Source organism: Gigantopelta aegis, chromosome 2, assembly GCF_016097555.1.
Source record: "Gigantopelta aegis isolate Gae_Host chromosome 2, Gae_host_genome, whole genome shotgun sequence".
Taxonomy (NCBI): Eukaryota; Metazoa; Mollusca; class Gastropoda; order Neomphalida; family Peltospiridae; genus Gigantopelta; species Gigantopelta aegis.
This window is the reverse complement of record NC_054700.1, coordinates 20,191,419-20,212,129: the sequence shown is the minus strand read 5'-3', so window position 1 is coordinate 20,212,129 and position 20,711 is coordinate 20,191,419. Positions and strand designations below refer to the sequence as shown.

The following is a 20,711-nucleotide window of genomic DNA, read 5'->3' as shown; positions in this document are numbered from 1 at the left end:
TGGGAAGCGCAAATAAAAGATCCCTTGCTGCCTGTCGTAAAAAGAGTAGCCTATGTGGCGACAGCGGGTTTCCTCTAAAAAACAGTGTCAGAATGACCATATGTTTGACGTCCAATAGCCGATGATAAGATAAAAAATCAATGTGCTCTAGCGGCGTCGTTAAATAAAACAAACTTTACTTTATCAGTGACCTACTTTCCCTCCCGAGTCTGATCTAAACACTATCGCTTTGTAAACATCGAACCCTGGCTGTTCTAGGAACAGATAAAGTGGAACTAGATAAAGTGAAAGTAAATAAATTACAAAAACCAGTGGCGGATCCAGAAAATTCATTTAAGGAGCCCTCAATAACATGTGGCCGAAGGCTACAACAGTTCCCGAAGGGATTCGTCGGATTTTCCAACGTGAAAAAAAAAGAAAAAAAAGAAGACGAATAAAACATTTTTGGCAGCCCCCCCTCCCCCCTAGATCCGCCACTGAAAACCACGTTACACAGTACGTCGAGTAGATTAAATTTCATTTTTTTTTCGTACAGCAGACTTATTAAATAACTTTCAACATGCAACAAAAAGGCAGATCTATTTTCATGCAAATTTCGGAAGAGATAATATAACTGTTCATAGCGGAAACACACGAGTTTATTCAGTCCGTAGCAGCTTGTGTTTTGTTTTTTAAAATTGTGTTAGTAGACGTTATTTGAACGTGGTGATGCGAGATTGCACCTTTAAAACACGATCCGCTATCTCGTACGGAAAGTACGCGATGTTTCCAGGAAAATGAAGTGAACTTTGTTCTAATGCTACTAGCGACGCTGAGAGAGCAGACTGCAAGGTAACGTGTCAATAACGATCGAACGTAACTATTGTAGGTAGGTACTTTTGTATCATATTTCTAACATTTCTATACTACAAAGATGGGCCGCTGTGAAAACCAACAAACAGAAGTAAAAAAAACCAAGATGATAATTTAAAACTGCCCAGAATTAGGCCAATCTCTGACAAAGCGCCTTAGCGGGACAGCCAACACAAAGCGCGCTCGGTCCTACCTTTGCTTTATTGTCGCTGTACTGAATTGTCGATTACTTTGATAGTAACAACTGGTTTATCCTAGTAGCACACATAGCATTTGCTACGGGCCCCGGGGGCGGGGAGGGGGGGGGGGAGGGACCGCCTGCACTGACAGGTGCAAGGGAGCACCAGCAGCCTGACCAAGTCGGTAGCAGGCGGGAGGTGGGGGGTGCTATAGAATTTTGAATGGAGCAATTAATATGCCAAAGAGAAAGGGTGCGCAGTTTTGATTGAGGAAATTTGGCGCAATTTTGAACGGTCGGTCAAAAGTAAATGGCAGAGCTAATATAGGTTTTGACATTAGTGAATCGAGAGTAGCTCGTTAATTAGACATCTACGAAGCTGTGGTGTCTCCCTAGGTTACCCATAGGGGCCCTTAGAAAGGGCCTGACAGCTTCAGGTCGTGGCATGACAACCCAGGGGAGACTCGTGCAATTGTGTAGACAAGGGGAATAGTGTAGTAATAAACTCTGGATTGTATACCAGTATAAACAGATTTTATGGCTATTTTGCTGTCACGGGGATCCTATAATACCCGTAACTGAATGAAACACGATTGTCAAAATATCTCTCCTAACTGTATATCTATTAGATCTCTCTGTAACAGGCAGTTATACCCGCTGTGGCTCGTCTCTAGGTATGATCAGAGATACGATCTTATATAAAGTATATATTATTATAGCACGTTTAGTTCACTAGAAAACACAACTAAAACACAATACACTTTGGAATCTGTATTAACCTACGCTGACAAATGTACAGCCGCAGTAGTTAATTAACAACAATAAATAATAACAACCCAGAACTGATCACTTAATTAGTTAATCTCTAGGTGTCTAGTTTACACAATATGCTAATCACTTCACCGTGACACAACACCCACACGTGTGATAATTGAGAAACGATTCCAGGGGAACTTAACTAATAAAGGAATTACAACTCTATTCCTAACTGGTTAATTTTTAATTAACCCTTACTACTCGTTCAATAACGTGTGATAATTGAGAAACGCTTCCAGGAGAACTTAATTAATAAAGGAATTACAACTCTATTCCTAACTGGTTAATTTTTAATTAACCCTAACTACTCATTCAATAACCTTGTAATACAGACTTAATACTGGTACCTATCACAATAAAGACAATACCCTACAGTTTACCTAGGTCCTCTGGGATGACTGGATAAGCTTTATATATATAAATATATCAGAACGGTGAGCCTACAGCATTACTGCGTCAGATGACCGGCAGCACCGTCTAAATAATATTGGTATAATACAGTATTAAAATATTTAAAGTCACATCAATCACATCAAGGTTATACACAGAGCAGAAATAAAATTATTTACCAGTCCGGACGGACAGCGATCCCTGGAAGCCTTCCTATGTTTCTCCCCGATATCTCTAAAACCCTAGCTATTTCTTCAAAACTCTCAGAGACAGCGTATATCGCCTGGGGGCACAAGGCGGTACCTCACGTATCATCTGAATTTCCACAGCGACCAAGACGGCATATCTTTCTCTTAGATCGCCAGACTCAATGACGCCAAGTCGCCAAATCACGGTTGTAAAAACCGCACTCGCGGAGGTATTACGTAACTACTGGCCACATGGCTCCGCAACTGGGCTAGGTGTGTATTAGAAGTACAGCTCGACGACCGTCGCGCAAAAGTATCACGTAACAAGTTGCCCACCTGAGCTAAGTGCATTTGGAACTGCACACGGCCTTCTAAAACAATTAATATCGCCACAGGCGAAAAGAAATTAAGAGCATGTACCGTTGCATTTGCATAATCCCGAATGTTTTCAAATTCTTTTCAAATCGCTGGCATGATTGTGTTAGTAAAGTTTTGATTGGTCGAATGGAAGGTCAACTGGACATGAGCTCCAACGGGTTGCTGTTAGATCCACATGTAATAGTAATTAACCAGTAGAGCTAATTTTAATTACCAGTGGAACTAATTTTAACTGGGTAGTGCAAGGCGCACATAAAGTGAACCACACTTTCTACGTCCGTTTCTGAGAAATAGCCGTATATTTTAAACGTACTCTTTTTGTTTAACAAAAGACCATTATGCTCAGATGGGTTTTTTGCTGCCCTCTCTCCCCCCCCCCCCCTTCCTGCTAATTGTGTTAAGATAGATACGGCTCTGCTTAGTAACTATGTGTAGTATATAGCTAAAACTATCTCACGAATATTTGTTTCTAGTTAATTATATAGATTTTTTTACACTGATTGTCACCATTTTGTCAATAGATATGTGTACTAGAGCATTTTTAGTATTCTTTTTGTAGTAGGTGTGTGTGTGTGTATATATGTGCGGGGGAGGATGGGGGGGGGGGGCTTTTTTTAATAAGCTCAAGAGTGTGCGGGGGAAGGGAGGGGGGAGTGTTTTGGGGGTCCAAATCCCTACGTGCTCAAGCTAATTTCCTTCTTCTTTTTTCAATATATTTTCCGGGGGAGCATTTATCGACCCCCCACCGGCCTCAGTGGCGTGGTGGTTAAGACACTGGACATAAGGCTGGTAGGTACAGGGTTCGCAGAGCGTGTTTTAACGACTCAACTAGCCCAGATAGTTGATATGTGTGCCCAGGACAGCGAGCTTGAACCTTAATTGGATACAAGCACGAAAATAAGATGAAATGAAAAAATTGATCTCCTATAAATTTCGCTCTCCAATCTAATAGCATAACGCTATTTGACTTTGTTCCTTAGTCTGGTTATATACCGGCCTCGGTGGCTTCGTTGTTAGGCCATCGGTCTACAGGCTGGTAGGTACTGCGTTCGGATCCCAGTCGAGGCATGGGATTTTTAATCCAGATACCAACTCCAAACCCTGAGTGAGTGCTCCGCAAGGCTCAGTGGGTAGGTGTAAACCACTTGCACCGACCAGTGACCCATAACTGGTTCAACAAAGGCCATGGTTTGTGCTATCCTACCTGTGGGAAGCGCAAATAAAAGATCCCTTGCTGCTAATCGGAAGAGTAGCCCATGTAGTGGCGACAGCGGGTTTCCTCTCAAAATCTGTGTGGTCCTTAACCATATGTCTGACGCCATATAACCGTAAATAAAATGTGTTGAGACTGAGTGCGTCGTTAAATAAAACATTTCTTTCTTTAGTCTGGTTATCGGCTAGTAAGTGTCGGGTACTCGGGTCCGAGTCGAGTTTGAACCTATTTTGGACTCGTGGAGGACATGCCACACCGCCCCAAAAATCGCAGAAATGAAAAAACGTTTCTTACACGGTAGTTCTAGTGCGGCGTATATACAGAATACTAAACGAACTTGCCTGTCATACCATTTTTATGAAATGAGTAAACAGATTTGGTATCTGAAAGCGAGTCAGATGCCAACACTGTTCACGAGTTTCATAACAATGGTATGACAGGCAAGCTAGTTTAGTATTTTATTCATTACAAACCAACCGCAAACAAGCCGCAACGCAGAAGTAAGCAGATGTCGAGACCCACTACACGTTATTTTTCTGTGAATTGGGTCAGCGAATGATCTACGTCACGCCAATATTACAATCGTTAGATATTGATTGATTGTTATGACATGCGCAATATCTTTCACTGGTGTGTACTAAATATAGAATACTAAACCAGCTTACCTGTCATACCATTTTTATGAAATAGTGAACAGTTTTGGTATCTGACGAGCGAAAGGTAGTTTAGTATTTTATGTATTACAAATCAACTGCAAACAAGCCGCAAACACAGAAGTAAACGGATGTCGAGACTTACTACACATTATGTTTCTACTAATTTTTCTGTCCCGGAGCAAGTCACTGGCTATCCAGAAACAGGCCCCGGGACGGACATGCTCGAAACTCTAGTGGTATATGAGCATGTTAAAAAATTTCTCACTCACACTCTACGAATTGGGTCAGCAAGTGATCTACGTCAAGATTACGAAGAATTGTCGGAAATTGAATAAAAAGTGATTTTCGTCAATTATTTATTTCATATTAAACTGACAAGTAAATAATTTGTAAATACCTATTTAATGATACTCTACCTAATTTAGCATTTACTTGTTTGGGCTCTCATTGATGTGGAAGATGGTGTTTACTCTTGAAATTAAAATAAAGATGTCAGTAAACAGGAGAGTTGTGACCTTTATTGGAACAGACTATAACACATTTTGATGATATGTGTCAATTTCATTTACCCTTAAACAAACTTTTAATTTAAAACTGCAAATTAACTGATTAATTTAATTGAAAAAACAGAACGCTATTCCAGCGTCGCCGTATCCAACGAGTGTGTACACGTGCCCAATTAAGACGATGACGTTGCGTTAAAACGCATCCGACGTAAGGACGTCGTGCATGTAAACCATTCTCCCGCAGACGATTACGAACAGTTTGCCCACTGATTCGGTTATTATGAAGACCAGGTGTTAGCAGCAGTAGCAGTGGCAGTTTGGAATTGATTGCGCAAATGTGTGTTCATGATATAGCGGTCTTGACCACGCGTTGTAACACGCGGACGTCCACGACGTGGCAAGTCGTTGGTGCTTCCTGTCGTTCGAAATCTTACGCGAAGATTTCGTATCGCTCGACTAGAACTCCCAACACGCCTTGCAACGTCTTCTGTCGACATGCCAGCATCTAGCCCGAGTACTCTGACTGTAAGAGAGCAAGACGGACATTTGGACATAAACACGCTCTCATTACAGTCAGAGACCAACCTATGTCTTTTTTTGGCAATTCCTGACTACCAAACGGTAGGCAACGAATCCCGCTCTAATACCACAACAATCCTATGTTTGACGTCAAATACCTTTACATCAATCATTTTCGAGTTAAGTGATACCAAAAAATCCACATATTAATCACTAATACACATACTACAGAAAGAAACCCGACAGCACCCACATTCAGCTACGCTTCGTGATACTCCGTCGCAACAATTACAAAGCTCGGCGATCTATTTCGAGACTGGGCGATTCCGCCTTGTGCAGCAGTTACAGGGGTCGTCTCATAGGAGGAGGCAGTACGTAGCACATACTTTTGCCGTATCCTGTCGATAACACCCCAGATATATCCTTCAAATTCAAAATGGAATCAATAATGTGTAATTGTTTTGGTTTAATGACGTAATGAAATCCAAATTCATCCAAAACGGCATTAGCCAACTCTTCCATGTTGTAACTTCGCTTGATATGAGACGGCCCCTGTAACTGCTGCATAAGGCGGAATCGCCCAGTGCGCGATCACGTGGTCTACGTCTCGAAATAGATCGCCGAGCTTTGCAATTGTTGCGACGGAGTGTCACGAAGCGTAGCTGAATGTGGGTGCTGTCGGGTTTCTTTCTGTAGTAAGTGTATTAGTGATTAATATGTGGATTTTTTTGTATCACTTAACTCGAAAATGATTGATGTAAAGGTATTTGACGTCAAACATAGGATTGTTGTGGTATTAGAGCGGGACTCGTTGCCTACCGTTTGGTAGTCAGGAATTGCCAAAAAAAGACATAGGTTGGTCTCTGACTGTAATGAGAGCGTGTTTATGTCCAAATGTCCGTCTAGCTCTCTTACAGTCAGAGTACTCGGGCTAGCCAGCATCAAGCATGCCAATCGCACGTTCGCGTAAATTATTGGGTATTCTTGGCATACTAAAAATGCTACAATGTAAAAAACGTTAATTTTGTTTACAAATTTTGAAGTAAGACAAGTAAAACAAATTGACCGAATACTACACGGGACATGTCGAACCATGCATGCACGTGCAAATTGAATTTCACGTTGTCGACGATTAACAGTGCAAAAATAATCAATAAAATTCATGAATCCTGATAATACAGCTCAAGGCTAATACTACCTATATAATTTCATTACACAATGAATTCTTTAACACAACAAATACTATATGTACAAATCGGAAGTTTCTGTTTTTTTGTTCAGTATATGTGAGCATCTATTTGTGATAAAGATTCTCCAATAAAAATATATTTTCTACTAGTAGATAAAATTATTTCCTATAATCATTTATAAGCATATAGTGAAAGGTGTAGTCTTTAAATGTTAAAGCAAAATTTAATAAAAACATGATTTGCAATAGCTGTCATTATGCAACTTTGAGATAGCACCTTTAATACCGAGGGGCGGGACGTAACCCAGTGGTAAAGAGTTCGATTGATGCGCGGTTGGTCTGGGATCGATCCCCGTCGGTGGGCCCATTGGGCTATTTCTCGTTCCAGCCAGTGCACCACGACTGGTATTTCAAAGGCCGTGGTATGTGCTATCCTGTCTATTGGATGGTGCATATAAAAGATCCCTTGCTGCTAATCCAAAAGAGTAGCCCATGAAGTGGCGATAGCGGGTATCCTATCTCAATATCTGTGTGGTCCGTAACCATGTGTCCGACGCCATATAACCGTAAATAAAAAATGTGTTGAGTGCGTCGTTAAAGGGACATTTGCTGCAATGTTTAAGATGTTATCGACTAACAGAGACATTTTAACGATTGTAATTAAATATCAAATATATTTTCCTGCATAAAATATTAGTGGCTGTATATTAAACATGTTTCTGATCGTTCTAATATTTGTACTGGGTTAAATTCGTTTTATTTCCTAAAATATATTTTTTTCGTACCCACGAAATTATTGAAGACGAAATCCAGTTTGGGCTTCATACAAATATTAAGACGACCAGAAACACATTGAATATACAGACACTGATATTTTAAACAAGAAAATATATGTAACATGTGAGCTTAATCGTAGAAATATTCTATTAGTCGGAAACATCTTACAATGAGGCAAACTCAGGAATGTCCCTTTAAATAAACCATTTTCTTCCTTCCTTGAGTGTCGAGAGCGAGGGTAATACATGATTCCTGACACGAGTTTCCTAAAATCAGTATGACACACACACCCGAGTGTAATAATTTCTTTATTATCCATATTTTTTTTTTAATATATTTGTTTTAATTATAAATAACAAGGACCGTCTTAAAATGTTTCAACCACAGCTAGAAGGAGATGACGAAATTACGTCTTGTTTTACATGTACAGTTTGAGCTAGGAATGGGGAAGCAACGTCATGTTATGACATCGCTTCCTAAATATTACTAGTCCACGAGCCAGGTCGATTTATCTATGTCGGAGAGTCAGGAAGGTTTGAACATTGATTCTTATGTAAAAATATGTGTAGATTTCAGATCTGCAACTGTTACTTGTCTAAACCTGTACGTTAATTGGGAATTTGCATATTTTTAATGGTACGTCAAAGTCAATTTATGTTCGATCTGCTGCTACTCAAAAACAAGTCCACGGGACAGACACCAAATGTCAGTTATAGGGGAGATTAAACTCTTTTAAAAAAAATTCCATTAGGATATGCTGCATTTTCGTAATTGGTCAAATGAAGGTAATTGTTTCTGAATATATAATATGCTGTAAATAACACAAATCATTGGTTTCTTTTAATTATGACTTTGGTTTATAGATATATCCATTACACATCTATTAGGGGTGCTTCCTGATTGAAATTTCAGGGGCAGATCCATTATTTAACGGAAGGGAGAGATGTTTAAGAAAAGGTTACGTCCACATTTTGGGGCATGGTTTGTTAGAAATGGGTACACCAATGCTTTCTGAAGTCTGTACAGAGTATGGTTTATGGTAAGGATGGGTGCGGTTTATGGTGAGGGTAGGTACCCATGCAAAAGTGACCTTTAAAGGTCATTTCGGGGTCATTTAAGACCATTTAGGGTCAAATTAGGGAACATTAAGGTTTTACATTTTTCACAACTTTGAGGGTAGGGCTTTTTATAAATATGCTACATAAGGTTCACTCTTCATAGACATGATTATACTAGATAGGAAATCCGCTACATTTTTCCATTAGTAGCCAGGGATCTTTTATATGCATCATTCCACGGACAGGATAGCTCACACCACGGCATACTATGGGGAATTTTGATATTAAAATCAATTTATCTCGAAACAATGTGTTTATAAGTGTCTAAAACATGTCTTTTAAAACATTAATGGTACCCATGCTTATTGAGATCTGTGCAGGGTAAGTTTTTTGGTGAGGGTAGGTACCCACGCTTAATTGACCTTTATTAAGATCTATGTTTATGGTAAAGGTAGGTACTCATGCCATTTTGACCTTTAGTGTGTTATTTTAGAAGCTAGTTGGGGTCAAAATCGAAATGTTTATTTTTTTAAATCTGTAAGCCCAGGTTCTTTCCAGTAGGTGCTATTAAAGGTTTACTTTTGATTATTAAATGTATCTAATTGGTCAGTATAATCTGCATGTTAACTGGGAAATCTGGAATAAAAAATGCATTTATTTTACAATACTAATTCCAGATACTGTATGTAGATAACTGGCTCTACAATGTATACAAACTGACAGGCTATTACAATTTGCATTGGTATAGCAGTCATAAAAAAATAAACCTGTGCGTTAGCTGAGAATGTGCATGTTTTAATTGGTATGTTGAAATTATTTCTTCTGTCAGCCACTACCCAAAGACAAAGGAGTACTCAATAAATTAACTGTTTCTCAACCTAAATAAAGTCGAATGATATTTTTAAGTTAACCAATTGTTCCAAAGATGTTTATGAATAAAAATATGAAATATTAATTTATATATGTTTTGTTTAATCTTTGGTTTTGGTGTAGAATGAAATGAAATATGCTTCATATAATATTATTGGGGACTAGGCAAATACAATTCCAGGCACGTTTTGATAAAAATGGGGACACATGCTTAATGCTATATAGTGTAAGGTTTACAAAGAGGGTAGGCACCCAGTCATTTAAGTAATTTGGCACAAATTAAGGACATTGTTTTTTAAATTATTCTTTTGGGTGGGGGGAGTGGTTGAATATTATCAATATTTAAGATATAAAGTTATTATCTAATTAAAGGCAATATCACTGTTTATTCTAGCAACAATTAAAATGGTATGTCTTAATAGATTTCTATAATTAAACTAACTATATAACTGACCGGTTTCATATTATGATTGATAGATAGCAGCAATGGATTGCAGTACATGTGTATTCTGGAATACATATCTGCCTTGTTTTGCTACATTCAAGTTATTTCTCCAATCTCCTTGTGCAGGAAGTAGACTACTGTCAAATTATGGAATGCTTTAAAAGTATATTTAGAAATTAGCTCTTTTCAAATGTAGCTGAGACATTCTTGGTAAGTGGAAACACATCCAGAGCCATCTCTCCTTCCTGGCTTTATCAATGACTCCGTATCACCATACAAATTATCAACTGGTTCAGAAAATTCACAATGTCTACTGCGATCCGTGACAGCGTGGTTCAAGTGGAGTATGTCCTGCCCAGTATTTGATGACTACCCAAATGATATCAAAGCTTCGTCTTTAGGGTGACCAAGATAGAAAACCATTAATAGTCATGTGTCTGTCTGCATTCATCCACAACTCGGTACCGGCCTCGGTGGCGTCGTGGTAGGTCATCGGTCTACAGGCTGGTAGGTACTGGGTTCGGATCCCAGTCGAGGCATGGAATTTTTAATCCAGATACCGACTCCAAACCCTCCGCAAGGCTCAGTGGGTAGGTGTAAACCACTTGCACCGACCAGTGATCCATAACTGGTTCAACAAAGGCCATGGTTTGTGCTATCCTGCCTGTGAGAAGCGCAAATAAAAGATCCCTTTCTGCTAATCGGAAAGAGTAGCCCATGTAGTGGCGACAGCGGGTTTCCTCTCTCAATATATGTGTGGTCCTTAACCATATGTCTGACGCCATATAACCGTAAATAAAATGCAATGAGTGCGTCGTTAAATAAAACATTTCATTCTTTCTTTCAACCACAACTCGAGAATATGCTTCATGCTTGGATGAAATATTGTGGATATATAGCTGCGTCATAATTTCCTATCTGGTTGAATGTGCCATTTTTGGATCCTCATCCATCTCCAATGACGAGCCCATGTTTACAAACTAATGTAACATTATTACTCTGATCCTGCATGATCAACTGAGATAATACTTGTAGCAAGGGAATGCTGAGTGATAATTTGTAGACTGACAGTTTTCTTACCTTACATGTTTCATGGCTGTGCTCTGATCTATGCATTAAACAAACAAATTGCAAACACATTTGTCAACATGGTTTTGGGAAAAATTGATGGTTCCACCAGAAAAGATATCTTTGACACTCATATTGAGAAACCATACATAAAGCTACCAACAAAAAATTTAAGGAGTAGGAAAGGTAAATTTTGCAAAATTATAGATGTGACATTCATTTGACACAAGTGTAGTTCCGATGTTTCATTAATTATTAATGAAACTAACAGTGTTCTTGTCATTCTTAAAGAGTGGAACTGTTGTGGACCTCCTGAACTGAGGTATATGTATGTTGCGTGTATGGAGCTACTGAATCAGATGTTGGGATTGATACTCAGGTTAAGGATATTAAAAAAAAAAAACCCCAGAAGTTTTGAAATACTTCTATCTAGCAAGAATGCCACCGAGTTATATGTGGGAAGACCTATATCCAACCATACTTATTGGTACATGTGAAGATTCTACAAATTGATAGAGGTCTAAAACCTTAATTAAGATTTTTGGGGAAAGATGTGTCACACGAAATGAATATTGTCAAATAAACACATTTTTCATTCCAGATTCCCCTTAGTTTATATGAATATTGCAATATATACTGATCAATTAGTCATAAACAAGAGTAAACCTTAAACAACACATTTTAGAAAAAATTACTCTCATAGATATTAAAACATTGTAACCAAAATATTGATTTTGACTTGCACTGACATCTAAAATCATCCCTAAAGTGACCTTTAAATGTCACAATGGTGTGAAAACCTACTTTCACCATAATCCTTGCCTTAAACAGATCTAAATACAGGTAAATTTTGCGTGGATTCCTACCCTCACCATAAACCTTACTCTGTATAAACATCAATAAGCATGGGTACCCATTTCTAACAAAGCTACCATTAATTATTTGTAACATGTTTTTTGACATTAGTAAACACATAATTTCGAGTTGATTTTTATATCATGTTTCCCTATAGTTTGCATGCAAATTATAATATATAATGATCCATTATAATCTATTTATGAAAGGCGAACTTTAAGTAGCATATTTGTAAAAAAAACCCACCCCACCTTACCGCAAAGATCAGAAAAATGTAAAAATAAACCCTTAATTTTTCCTATGACCCTAAATGACCTTAAATGACCCCAAAATTATCCGTAAGAGTCAATTTCGCATGGGTACCTACTCACCATGTAAAGACCTCACTAAGCATGGGTAGCCATTGCTAACAAATCATGCCCACAATGTGGACATAACCCATTCAGAAATTATTCTCTTTGATTAAATTTTGGATCTGCCCCAGAAAGACATAATTTCGACATCAGTTGATTTTTAGATCATGTTTCCCTACAGTTTGCATGTAAATTGTAATAAATAATGATCCATTATAATCATATTTATGAAAAGCAAACTTTAAGTAGCATATTTGTAAAAAGCCCTACCCACAAAGATAAGAAAAATGTAAAAAAAACTTAACTTCCACTAATTTGACCCTAAATGACCTCAAATGACCCCCAAAATGACATTTAAAGGTCACCTTTGTGTGGGAACCTACCCTCACCGTAAATCGCACCTATCCTCACCATAAAGCATACCATGTACACACCTCAGTAAGCATTGGTTCCCATTTCTAACAAACCATGCTCCAAAATGTGGACGTAATAATTTCCTAAATTTCGTTAAATTATGGATTTGCCTCTGAAATTTCATTAAGGAAGCACCCCATACTAGATGTGAATTGAATATAACTATAAACCAAAGTCATAATATGACCATTATTGATTAATATTATTGGAAGGTCAAATTGACCAGTTATGAAAATCCAGTAACTCAAAATGGAAAGTTTGGATATTTAGCGTCACAAAAAACATTTTTAAAGAGTTTAATCTCCCCCATAACTGAAATATGGAGTGTCCCGTGGACTGTTGTTTTTGGGTAGCTGCAGATCGAACACAAATTGACCTTGACGTACTATTAAAGGTATGCAAATTCCCAATTAACGTACAGGTATAGGCAAGCAAGAGTTGCAGATCTGAAATCTACACATATTTTTACATAATACTCAATGTTCAAACCTTCCTGACTCTCTGACATAGATAAATACGTCGTTACACTTTTGTGCTTCGTATTATTATTATTAACTCGGGAATGTTGAGCCATGTGGATAAAATCACTTTTTGATATGTACCAAGATCGTTTTAACCGTATGGGTAATAAATGTAATTTTAGTCATCAAAAAGGATCTGTTAGTCGTAAATATGTTAAAATGTAAAAAAAAGACACAAAAAAAACCCCCTCAGTCCTGATAGTCCTTTAAAACCAAATCGATTTTGTTGTTTGAAAAAAGTTACTTTCATGCTTAAACAAACTAAACTTATTAGCACAAAAATCATTGTAAAAACAACTGTGTATAGTTTAATTAGCTCTACCGATGTAAATATTTCAGTGTATTCTAGGATGGAGGGAAATCCGACTGAATCATCTGACTGGCGAAAAGGCAAGGCTCTGGTTGAGTGTCACATGTATATGTGGACCAATCACATTGCTTGTGACGTCATCTTTGTCGTGGGAACGGAAAAGGAAATCATACCAGCCCACAAGTACATCTTGATTACCCGGAGTAGCGTATTCGAGGCCATGTTCACCGGACCTTTCAGTACAACCCGTGAAATCATCTTATCTGACACAGATGCTGTTGTATTTAAAGACATTTTAAAGTTAGTGAATTTATCTTTTTCTCGAACTCTGTATAACTTGTGCCCATTCATTTTGTGTGCATATATACTTATGTACAATAACATATGAAGGGACCTCCGGAATAACCTGTGGTGTCTCATGTTTAGTTAGGTGATATATATATATATATATATATATATATATACTATCGGTATATATAGTCAAACTTCGGTATCTCGATGTTGAAGGGACCGAACCACCAAGCTCGAGATATCCGTGGCTCGAGATAAACATAATAGTCGATGATATAAATTATGCCAAACGTGTTTGCAAACTTGACAACAGTCAACGATACAGTCAGGGGCGATTCGAATATGAACTGTTTTGTCGATATTTTCTCTGGACATTTTTGTGAATAGCCTGATATTGCATTGTTCGTTCGAACCACCACCCTCCCTCCCCATTATGGGAAAGAAAGGAATGGAGGATTAGGGAGAAATAAAAAGATGGACAGACTGACGGAGGTACGAACTGACAGACATATAGATAGATAGATAGATAGATAGATAGATAGATAGATCGACAGATAGATCGACAGATGGATGGGTGGATGGGTTGATGGATTGATAGATAGACCCTACCGGTACTGTACAACAAAGAATATTGTAAATTAATTTTCGCTTTCATATGCCAGTCGTAAAGCACTGGTTGACCAAAGAAAGGGAGAGGGGAAGGGAGAAAGAAAAATAGAGAAAGAAGAAGAAAAAAAAAACTCTTCGTCATCCGCACATCAAACATTACTTAAGTGTCATATGAGTCTTTACGTCGAGTGTTGCGACATAGCCCACTTTCTTTCAACATCACCCGATCAATTGGTGGGGGTGCGGTCCACAAACAGTCCAGGGTGAACATTAAACAATACCACGTGGCCGCCTGGCCCAGAATGCCATGCATATCCGACGAACCTGGAACAAAATACGACCATACGGACTAAGAACACAAGAAGTCTTTATTTTCTGAATACCCCTGGCCTGCTCGGGTGTGGGTATAAGTATAAATGACAGGTACAAGATAGCGAAGTAAGTTGTGTCGTATCACCAACATACACCGGGGTGTCAGTATCGTAATATGATCGTTTTGTGTACATATATCACACTAATACAAACGTGAGTGTACATATTATACACACGCCACGCCACGCCACACACACACGCACGCACGCACGCACGCACGCACACACACACACACACATATACACACGACACACACACACACACACGTACACACACATGTACGCACACATACATATATACAATGGCAAATAAAACCAACAAAGTGTTCCTAGGGACACCAAAATGTGCTCGACATAAGCCTGGTACACGAGGTTACCGAGGTCGAGATACCGACGTTTGACTATATATATATATATATATATATATATATATATATATATATATATATATAATTTTAACGTTTACAATTCTGCAATCGTGGAATATTTATGCCTAAGAAAGCATAACTTACAAACTACTTCTGATGACCTACCATATTAATTATAGGTTTTTAATTTAGACTATCTGGACATCATAACATCATAGGTTATTCACGTTTACCCACGGCCGGATTCAGGGCCGGATTCAAACCTTGGGGACCCGGGGCACTTCAGGTTCGGGGAACCCTCAACATAGAAATTAAATTACATGACAAATAATAAAATGAACTAATTTTATAATTATTACATTTTGTTATAAAGGAAATCCTTAGTCGGGGGGGGGGGGGGGGGGGCTCTGCCAGGGGGACCCGGGGCAATTGCCCCCATGGCCCCCTTATAAATCCGGCACTGCGTGGAGCCATCATATCTGTCTGTCTCTGTGTCTGTCTGTCTGTCCATTTCTCTAATAATTCTCCATCACTCCCACAGTCTCTCATTCCTACTTCCTGTCTATGATATACCCTATGGCGTGTTCAAGAGCGCTCGCTAACAATTTGACTGGTACCATCATATTCTATCCTACCACATTCAGTTAATGTTACGCGCAAACACCAGTCCTATCGAACAATCGCAAGCGCTCGCCCTTCTGTTTTCTGCTTCACACGATTTCTCTCCTTCCCTTCCTCCATCCCTTCGTCTTGCCGCCCCCGTCTCTCTCTAGCTCCCACCCTGTGATTGTATATTTATCTGGCTGTGTCTCTGTATCGGTCTCTGTGTCTCCTATACTGTGCTTTATTACTCAAAACACACTTATGCTTTATCACCCTATTTCGCTGGCTACCTGTCTGTCCGACTGCCTATATGTGTGTCTGTGTCCGTATCTCTGTCGGTTTGTCTCTTACCCCCCACCCCCTTCTTCCCCTCCGATATATTTTCTCCATCTCTCTTCGCTGTCTGTCTGTCTCTCTCTCTTTCTCTCGCCATTGCATGAACTAAAGTACTCATCAAAATTATACCCAGGTGAATTTCCAGTCTTATATATCAATCATGAAAATCCCTGGAATAAAAACCATAAAATTGTGTCAGTATTATCATGACCTGTTACGGTATTCAAACAACCGGTACCAAAAATGACAATAAATTACCTGTTATAGATAGAAATATGAGATGTATTTACAATTTTATTGCAAAACATATGTAATTTGAAACGGACTATAACACTCAGATTAATATTGATTACACCTGACAGGTGAAATCACAAATACTAAGCTAAGCAGAGGGGTGGTCTCAAAATGTATTGGTCCTCTGCACTGCTGTCGTCATTTTGGCTGTCAAGCTTAATTATAACTGGACCAATTGTGCAGTATCGATTTTCTATGGCTATTACATGATCTTCAGCTTTCTGCCAAACGTCTTTGGTGATTCGCCCAAATGATGCATGAACTAAAACCTTTACATCGGACAGTTTGAAAGTGGTGTTATTATTAGCAATACAATGTTTACAATTTGCCCAAATAAGCTCGATAGGATTGAGCTCACATTGACGAACTGGGGTCCTTATAACAACATGCCCGTGTAACAGCCATTTGGTCCACTATGTAAACAGTTTTGATTGTGTCCAGGTTAATTTTGTTCATCAGTTTTACTTTAGTGTCCGTCTTGGTATAATGTACTTTATGATCTTTAAGCTATTTCTGGAGTTCACTTTTTCTTTTTGAAATTGTTGGAGCAACAGTTTCTGGCACTTTGACATTGTGATAGGATGCATTGTCCATCACAATAACTGAGGGGTTGTTTAGCTGTGGGAGAAGCTGATGTTCTATTCAGTCAGAAAATACACTTCCATTCATTTCCTGATGATAATCTCCCATGCAATTTTCTGGTCATTAGTTGGTGTTTTTATATATTGTTTTATTTCACTCTTTTTTTGTACATAGCCATACAATATATATATATATATATATATATATATATTATATCTATATCTATATATATATTTACATATATAGTTTGTTTGTTTTAAAGAGCACCCAATTAGAATACAACAATGTATGATATAAATAACAGGAAGTGTAGGTTTCCAAAAACAAGATATACATGAAGAAATTGCTTAGCTGTTTCTCGTCCTAGCCAGTGCACCACGACTGGTATATCAAAAACCGTGGTATGTGCTATCTTGTCTGTGCGATGGTGCGTATAAAAGATCATTTGCTACTAACGTAAACAAAATAGCTGTTTTCCTCTCTTAGACTTGGTTAAAATTACCAAATGTTTGAGATCCAGTAGCTGATGATTAATAAATCAATGCTCTCTAGTGGTGTCGTTAAACAAAACATTTTACTATCTTCCTACCTTGTAGTGTATTGAAGTCTACTGTGTATGCAATTTTCTCTCTCTCTCTCTCTCTCTCTCTCTCTCTCTCTCTCTCTCTCTCTCTCTCTCTCTCTGTCTGTCTGTCTCTCTCTCTCTCTCTCTCTCTCTCTCTCTCTCTCTCTCTCGCTCTGTATGTGTGTGTCCCCCTCTCTGTCTCTCTCGTTCTCTCTCTCTCTGTCTCTCTCTGTGTGTGTGTGTGCACCCCCCTCTCTCTCTGTGTTTGTCCCCCTCTTTGTCTGTGTGTGTGTGTGTGTGTGTGTGTGTGTGTCTCTCTGCCTGTTTGTATGTCTGTCTGTCTCTCTCTCTGTGTCTCTCTCCCTCCCTCCCTCCCTGTCTGTCTCCCTCCCTCCCTGTCTGTCTGTCTGTCTGTCTGTCTGTCTCTCTCTCTCTCTCTCTCTCTCTCTCTCTCTCTCTCTCTCTCTCTCTCTCTCTCTCTCTCTCTCTCTCTCTCTCTCTCTCTCTCTCTCTCTCTCTCTCTGTATGTGTGTGTGTGTATCATATTTGTGTGTCTATGTCTGCTGTCTGCATCGGCGGTTCATGAACTATTTTGCGTTTTATAATTTAATATTTGTTGCAGATTTCTTTACTCTGACGAGATAGACGTCAGCTCTGAGAACGTGACCGCCATCCTCATCCTGGCTGAACACTACTCCCTGCATAACCTGGAAGACATGTGTTTTCAGTTCCTGGAATCGCACCTGTCCACGCAAACCGCCTGCACGGCCATGGAGACTGGCCACGCCTATGAACGCAGTGGACTCTGGGAAATCGCTGTGGATTACATCGAGATGCACGCTTCTGAAGTTCTTCAGATGACGTCATCGGTATCCAATCTCTGCCACGACTGTCTGCATCGCCTGATATCATCCGCACAAATAGACGTCAAAGAAAACGTCATCTTCAATGCCGCCATCAAATGGGCGGAAAGTGAATGCGGAAAACGTGGAAGGGACGTAACTCCAGACGCCCTGAGGGATATCCTTGGCGATACGCTCTTTCACATCCGGTTTCCGTTGATGTCTCCCGATTTTTTCGTCAACTCTGTGTCACGCACTGGTTTACTCACGGAGGTCGAACGGAATGCTATTCTCGAAACGATTCTCTGTCCCAAATCGAAATCTTCGTCATTTTCCGGTGAGCCTCGGAAATTCGTCGTACGTCGGGTTAGTAGATACCCAGTGCACGGAGAGGAGTGGAAATACGATTGGTCCTATGACGACGCGGTGGCCTTCAAATGCGATCGGAAAATTCAGGTACTTGGCTGTATTTTATATGGACCGAAGACAGAGGCGAAAGCTGAATATACCATCAAAGCTTCCATAAAAGGCGAATCGCAGTTTACAACCACAGTGGAAGCTCGTTCTGATGACGTCACATATGACGTCATGTTTCCTAACGCCCTTAACGTGGATGCTAACATTGTCTACACAATGACCGTGACTATATCAGGACCGCCGTCATTCAAGGGTTTGTGTGGCATGACCAAGGTTGTTGCTGACGGCGTCACGTTTTGGTTCAGCGAAACCAGTAGGAGTACAAACCACACAACTACAGCATCTGGTCAGATACCCGGTATCATTTTCAAAATTGTAACATGAATCCAGGTTTCCGTAGACCTGGTGGGAGGATTCAAATTTGAACCTAGCGCACAGTTTTGTCTACATTTTCCCTGGACACCTACATGAATAGCGAAATATTGTACTGTAAAATTGTTTTAGCCTCATCGGGGGAGGGATTCGTCAGAACCCCTGATCCCCCCCCCCCCCCAGCCTACACCCCTTTAAACACAGAAGTCTATAGCAAAAAAAAAAAAGAAGGGGAAAAAAAAAAGGAATGTCCTTTTCCAGTTATTTATATTTTTTTATTTTATGAACAAGAAAAGTAGAGAGGTTTCTAAGCTGAAACTTTGACTTAATTTACAGCGCAAGTGGCTAAACATTGTCTTATTTGCGCAACCTACTGTGTGTTCAGGAAAGCGAGTGCTCGCTGACAGTTTGGCTGGCTTCCAGCGTATCCTATCCTATTATATATCATTCGTTTAACGTTAAGACGACATCGTGATTACTATTTCATCGGATGCTATATGTAATCGACTATTCTCGTACGAGGCACTTGTATTGTGTGGAATTGCCTGTTTTCTTGTAACAGGCGATTTCACCAAAATTCTGAAATTTGTAATATTTATTTTTAATATCGCCCGTTTCACAGGCTCTTTTGATTTAGGTACTGAACTAACCACAGAAGAAGAACATTTAAAAATTATCTTATTACACAAGATCACAAACAGGGCCCGCTTTCACAATTAAAACATTACAAATACAAGAGAGGAAATTGATAAGCAGCAAACTCGGCAATGAAAAAGAGATACCGGCCTCGGGTGGCGTCGTGGTTAGGCCATCGGTCTACAGGCTGGTAGGTACTGGGTTCGGATCCCAGTCGAGGCATGGAATTTTTAATCCAGATACCGACTCCAAACCCTGAGTGAGCAAGGCTCAATGAGTAGGTGTAAACCACTTGCACCGACCAGTGATCCATAACTGGTTCAACAAAGGCCATGATTTGTGCTATCCTGCCTGTGGGAAGCGCAAATAAAAGATCCCTTGCTGCTAATCGGAAAGAGTAGCCTATGTAGTGGCGACAGCGGGTTTCCTCTCCAAATCTGTGTGATCCGTAACCATATGTCTGACGCCATATAACCGTAAATAAAATGTCTTGAGTGCGTCGTTAAATAAAAGATTTCTTTCCTTAAAAAGAGATTTAAGAAACGATTTGGAAGAAAAAAACACAAGCAGCAATTTACATTGCTCAGCTGCGAAGAGAATTAAACAGTATAGAACACAGATAGCAACTAAGGTGCTCGGCCTTCGTGGTAAGAATTAACCGAGAAAATAAAGACAGCAGAAGGAAAAGATACAGAATGAGGCAGAATGGGACAGGAAGTTGAAAACTCCAAAATACGTCTTTTCCAGATTCAATATGGTTTCCTGCCTTATCCATAAATTAACTCAAAATCACTCATATTAATTAAACACCTAAACCGATAGTAAAATAATATTTGTCATTTATAAACTAATTCTACATATTATGCAAT

General features: G+C 39.3%; 1 protein-coding gene across 2 annotated transcripts; it reads left to right on the top strand.

The window, feature by feature from the left end:
- The first annotated feature begins 786 nt into the window (after positions 1 to 786).
- On the top strand, positions 787 to 20,110 carry LOC121377368 (BTB/POZ domain-containing protein 6-like). Of its 2 annotated transcripts, none has more exons than XM_041505347.1 (3): positions 787 to 868; positions 13,586 to 13,856; positions 18,198 to 20,110. In XM_041505347.1, exons 2-3 carry the CDS (start codon positions 13,597 to 13,599, stop codon positions 19,216 to 19,218), a joined length of 1,281 nt encoding a protein of 426 aa, XP_041361281.1. In that variant the 5' UTR covers positions 787 to 868; positions 13,586 to 13,596; the 3' UTR covers positions 19,219 to 20,110. The 2 variants fall into 2 exon arrangements, with proteins under 2 accessions (XP_041361281.1, XP_041361287.1); XM_041505353.1 differs by having other exon boundaries at positions 824 to 868; positions 13,596 to 13,856.
- Positions 20,111 to 20,711: the final 601 nt, after the last annotated feature.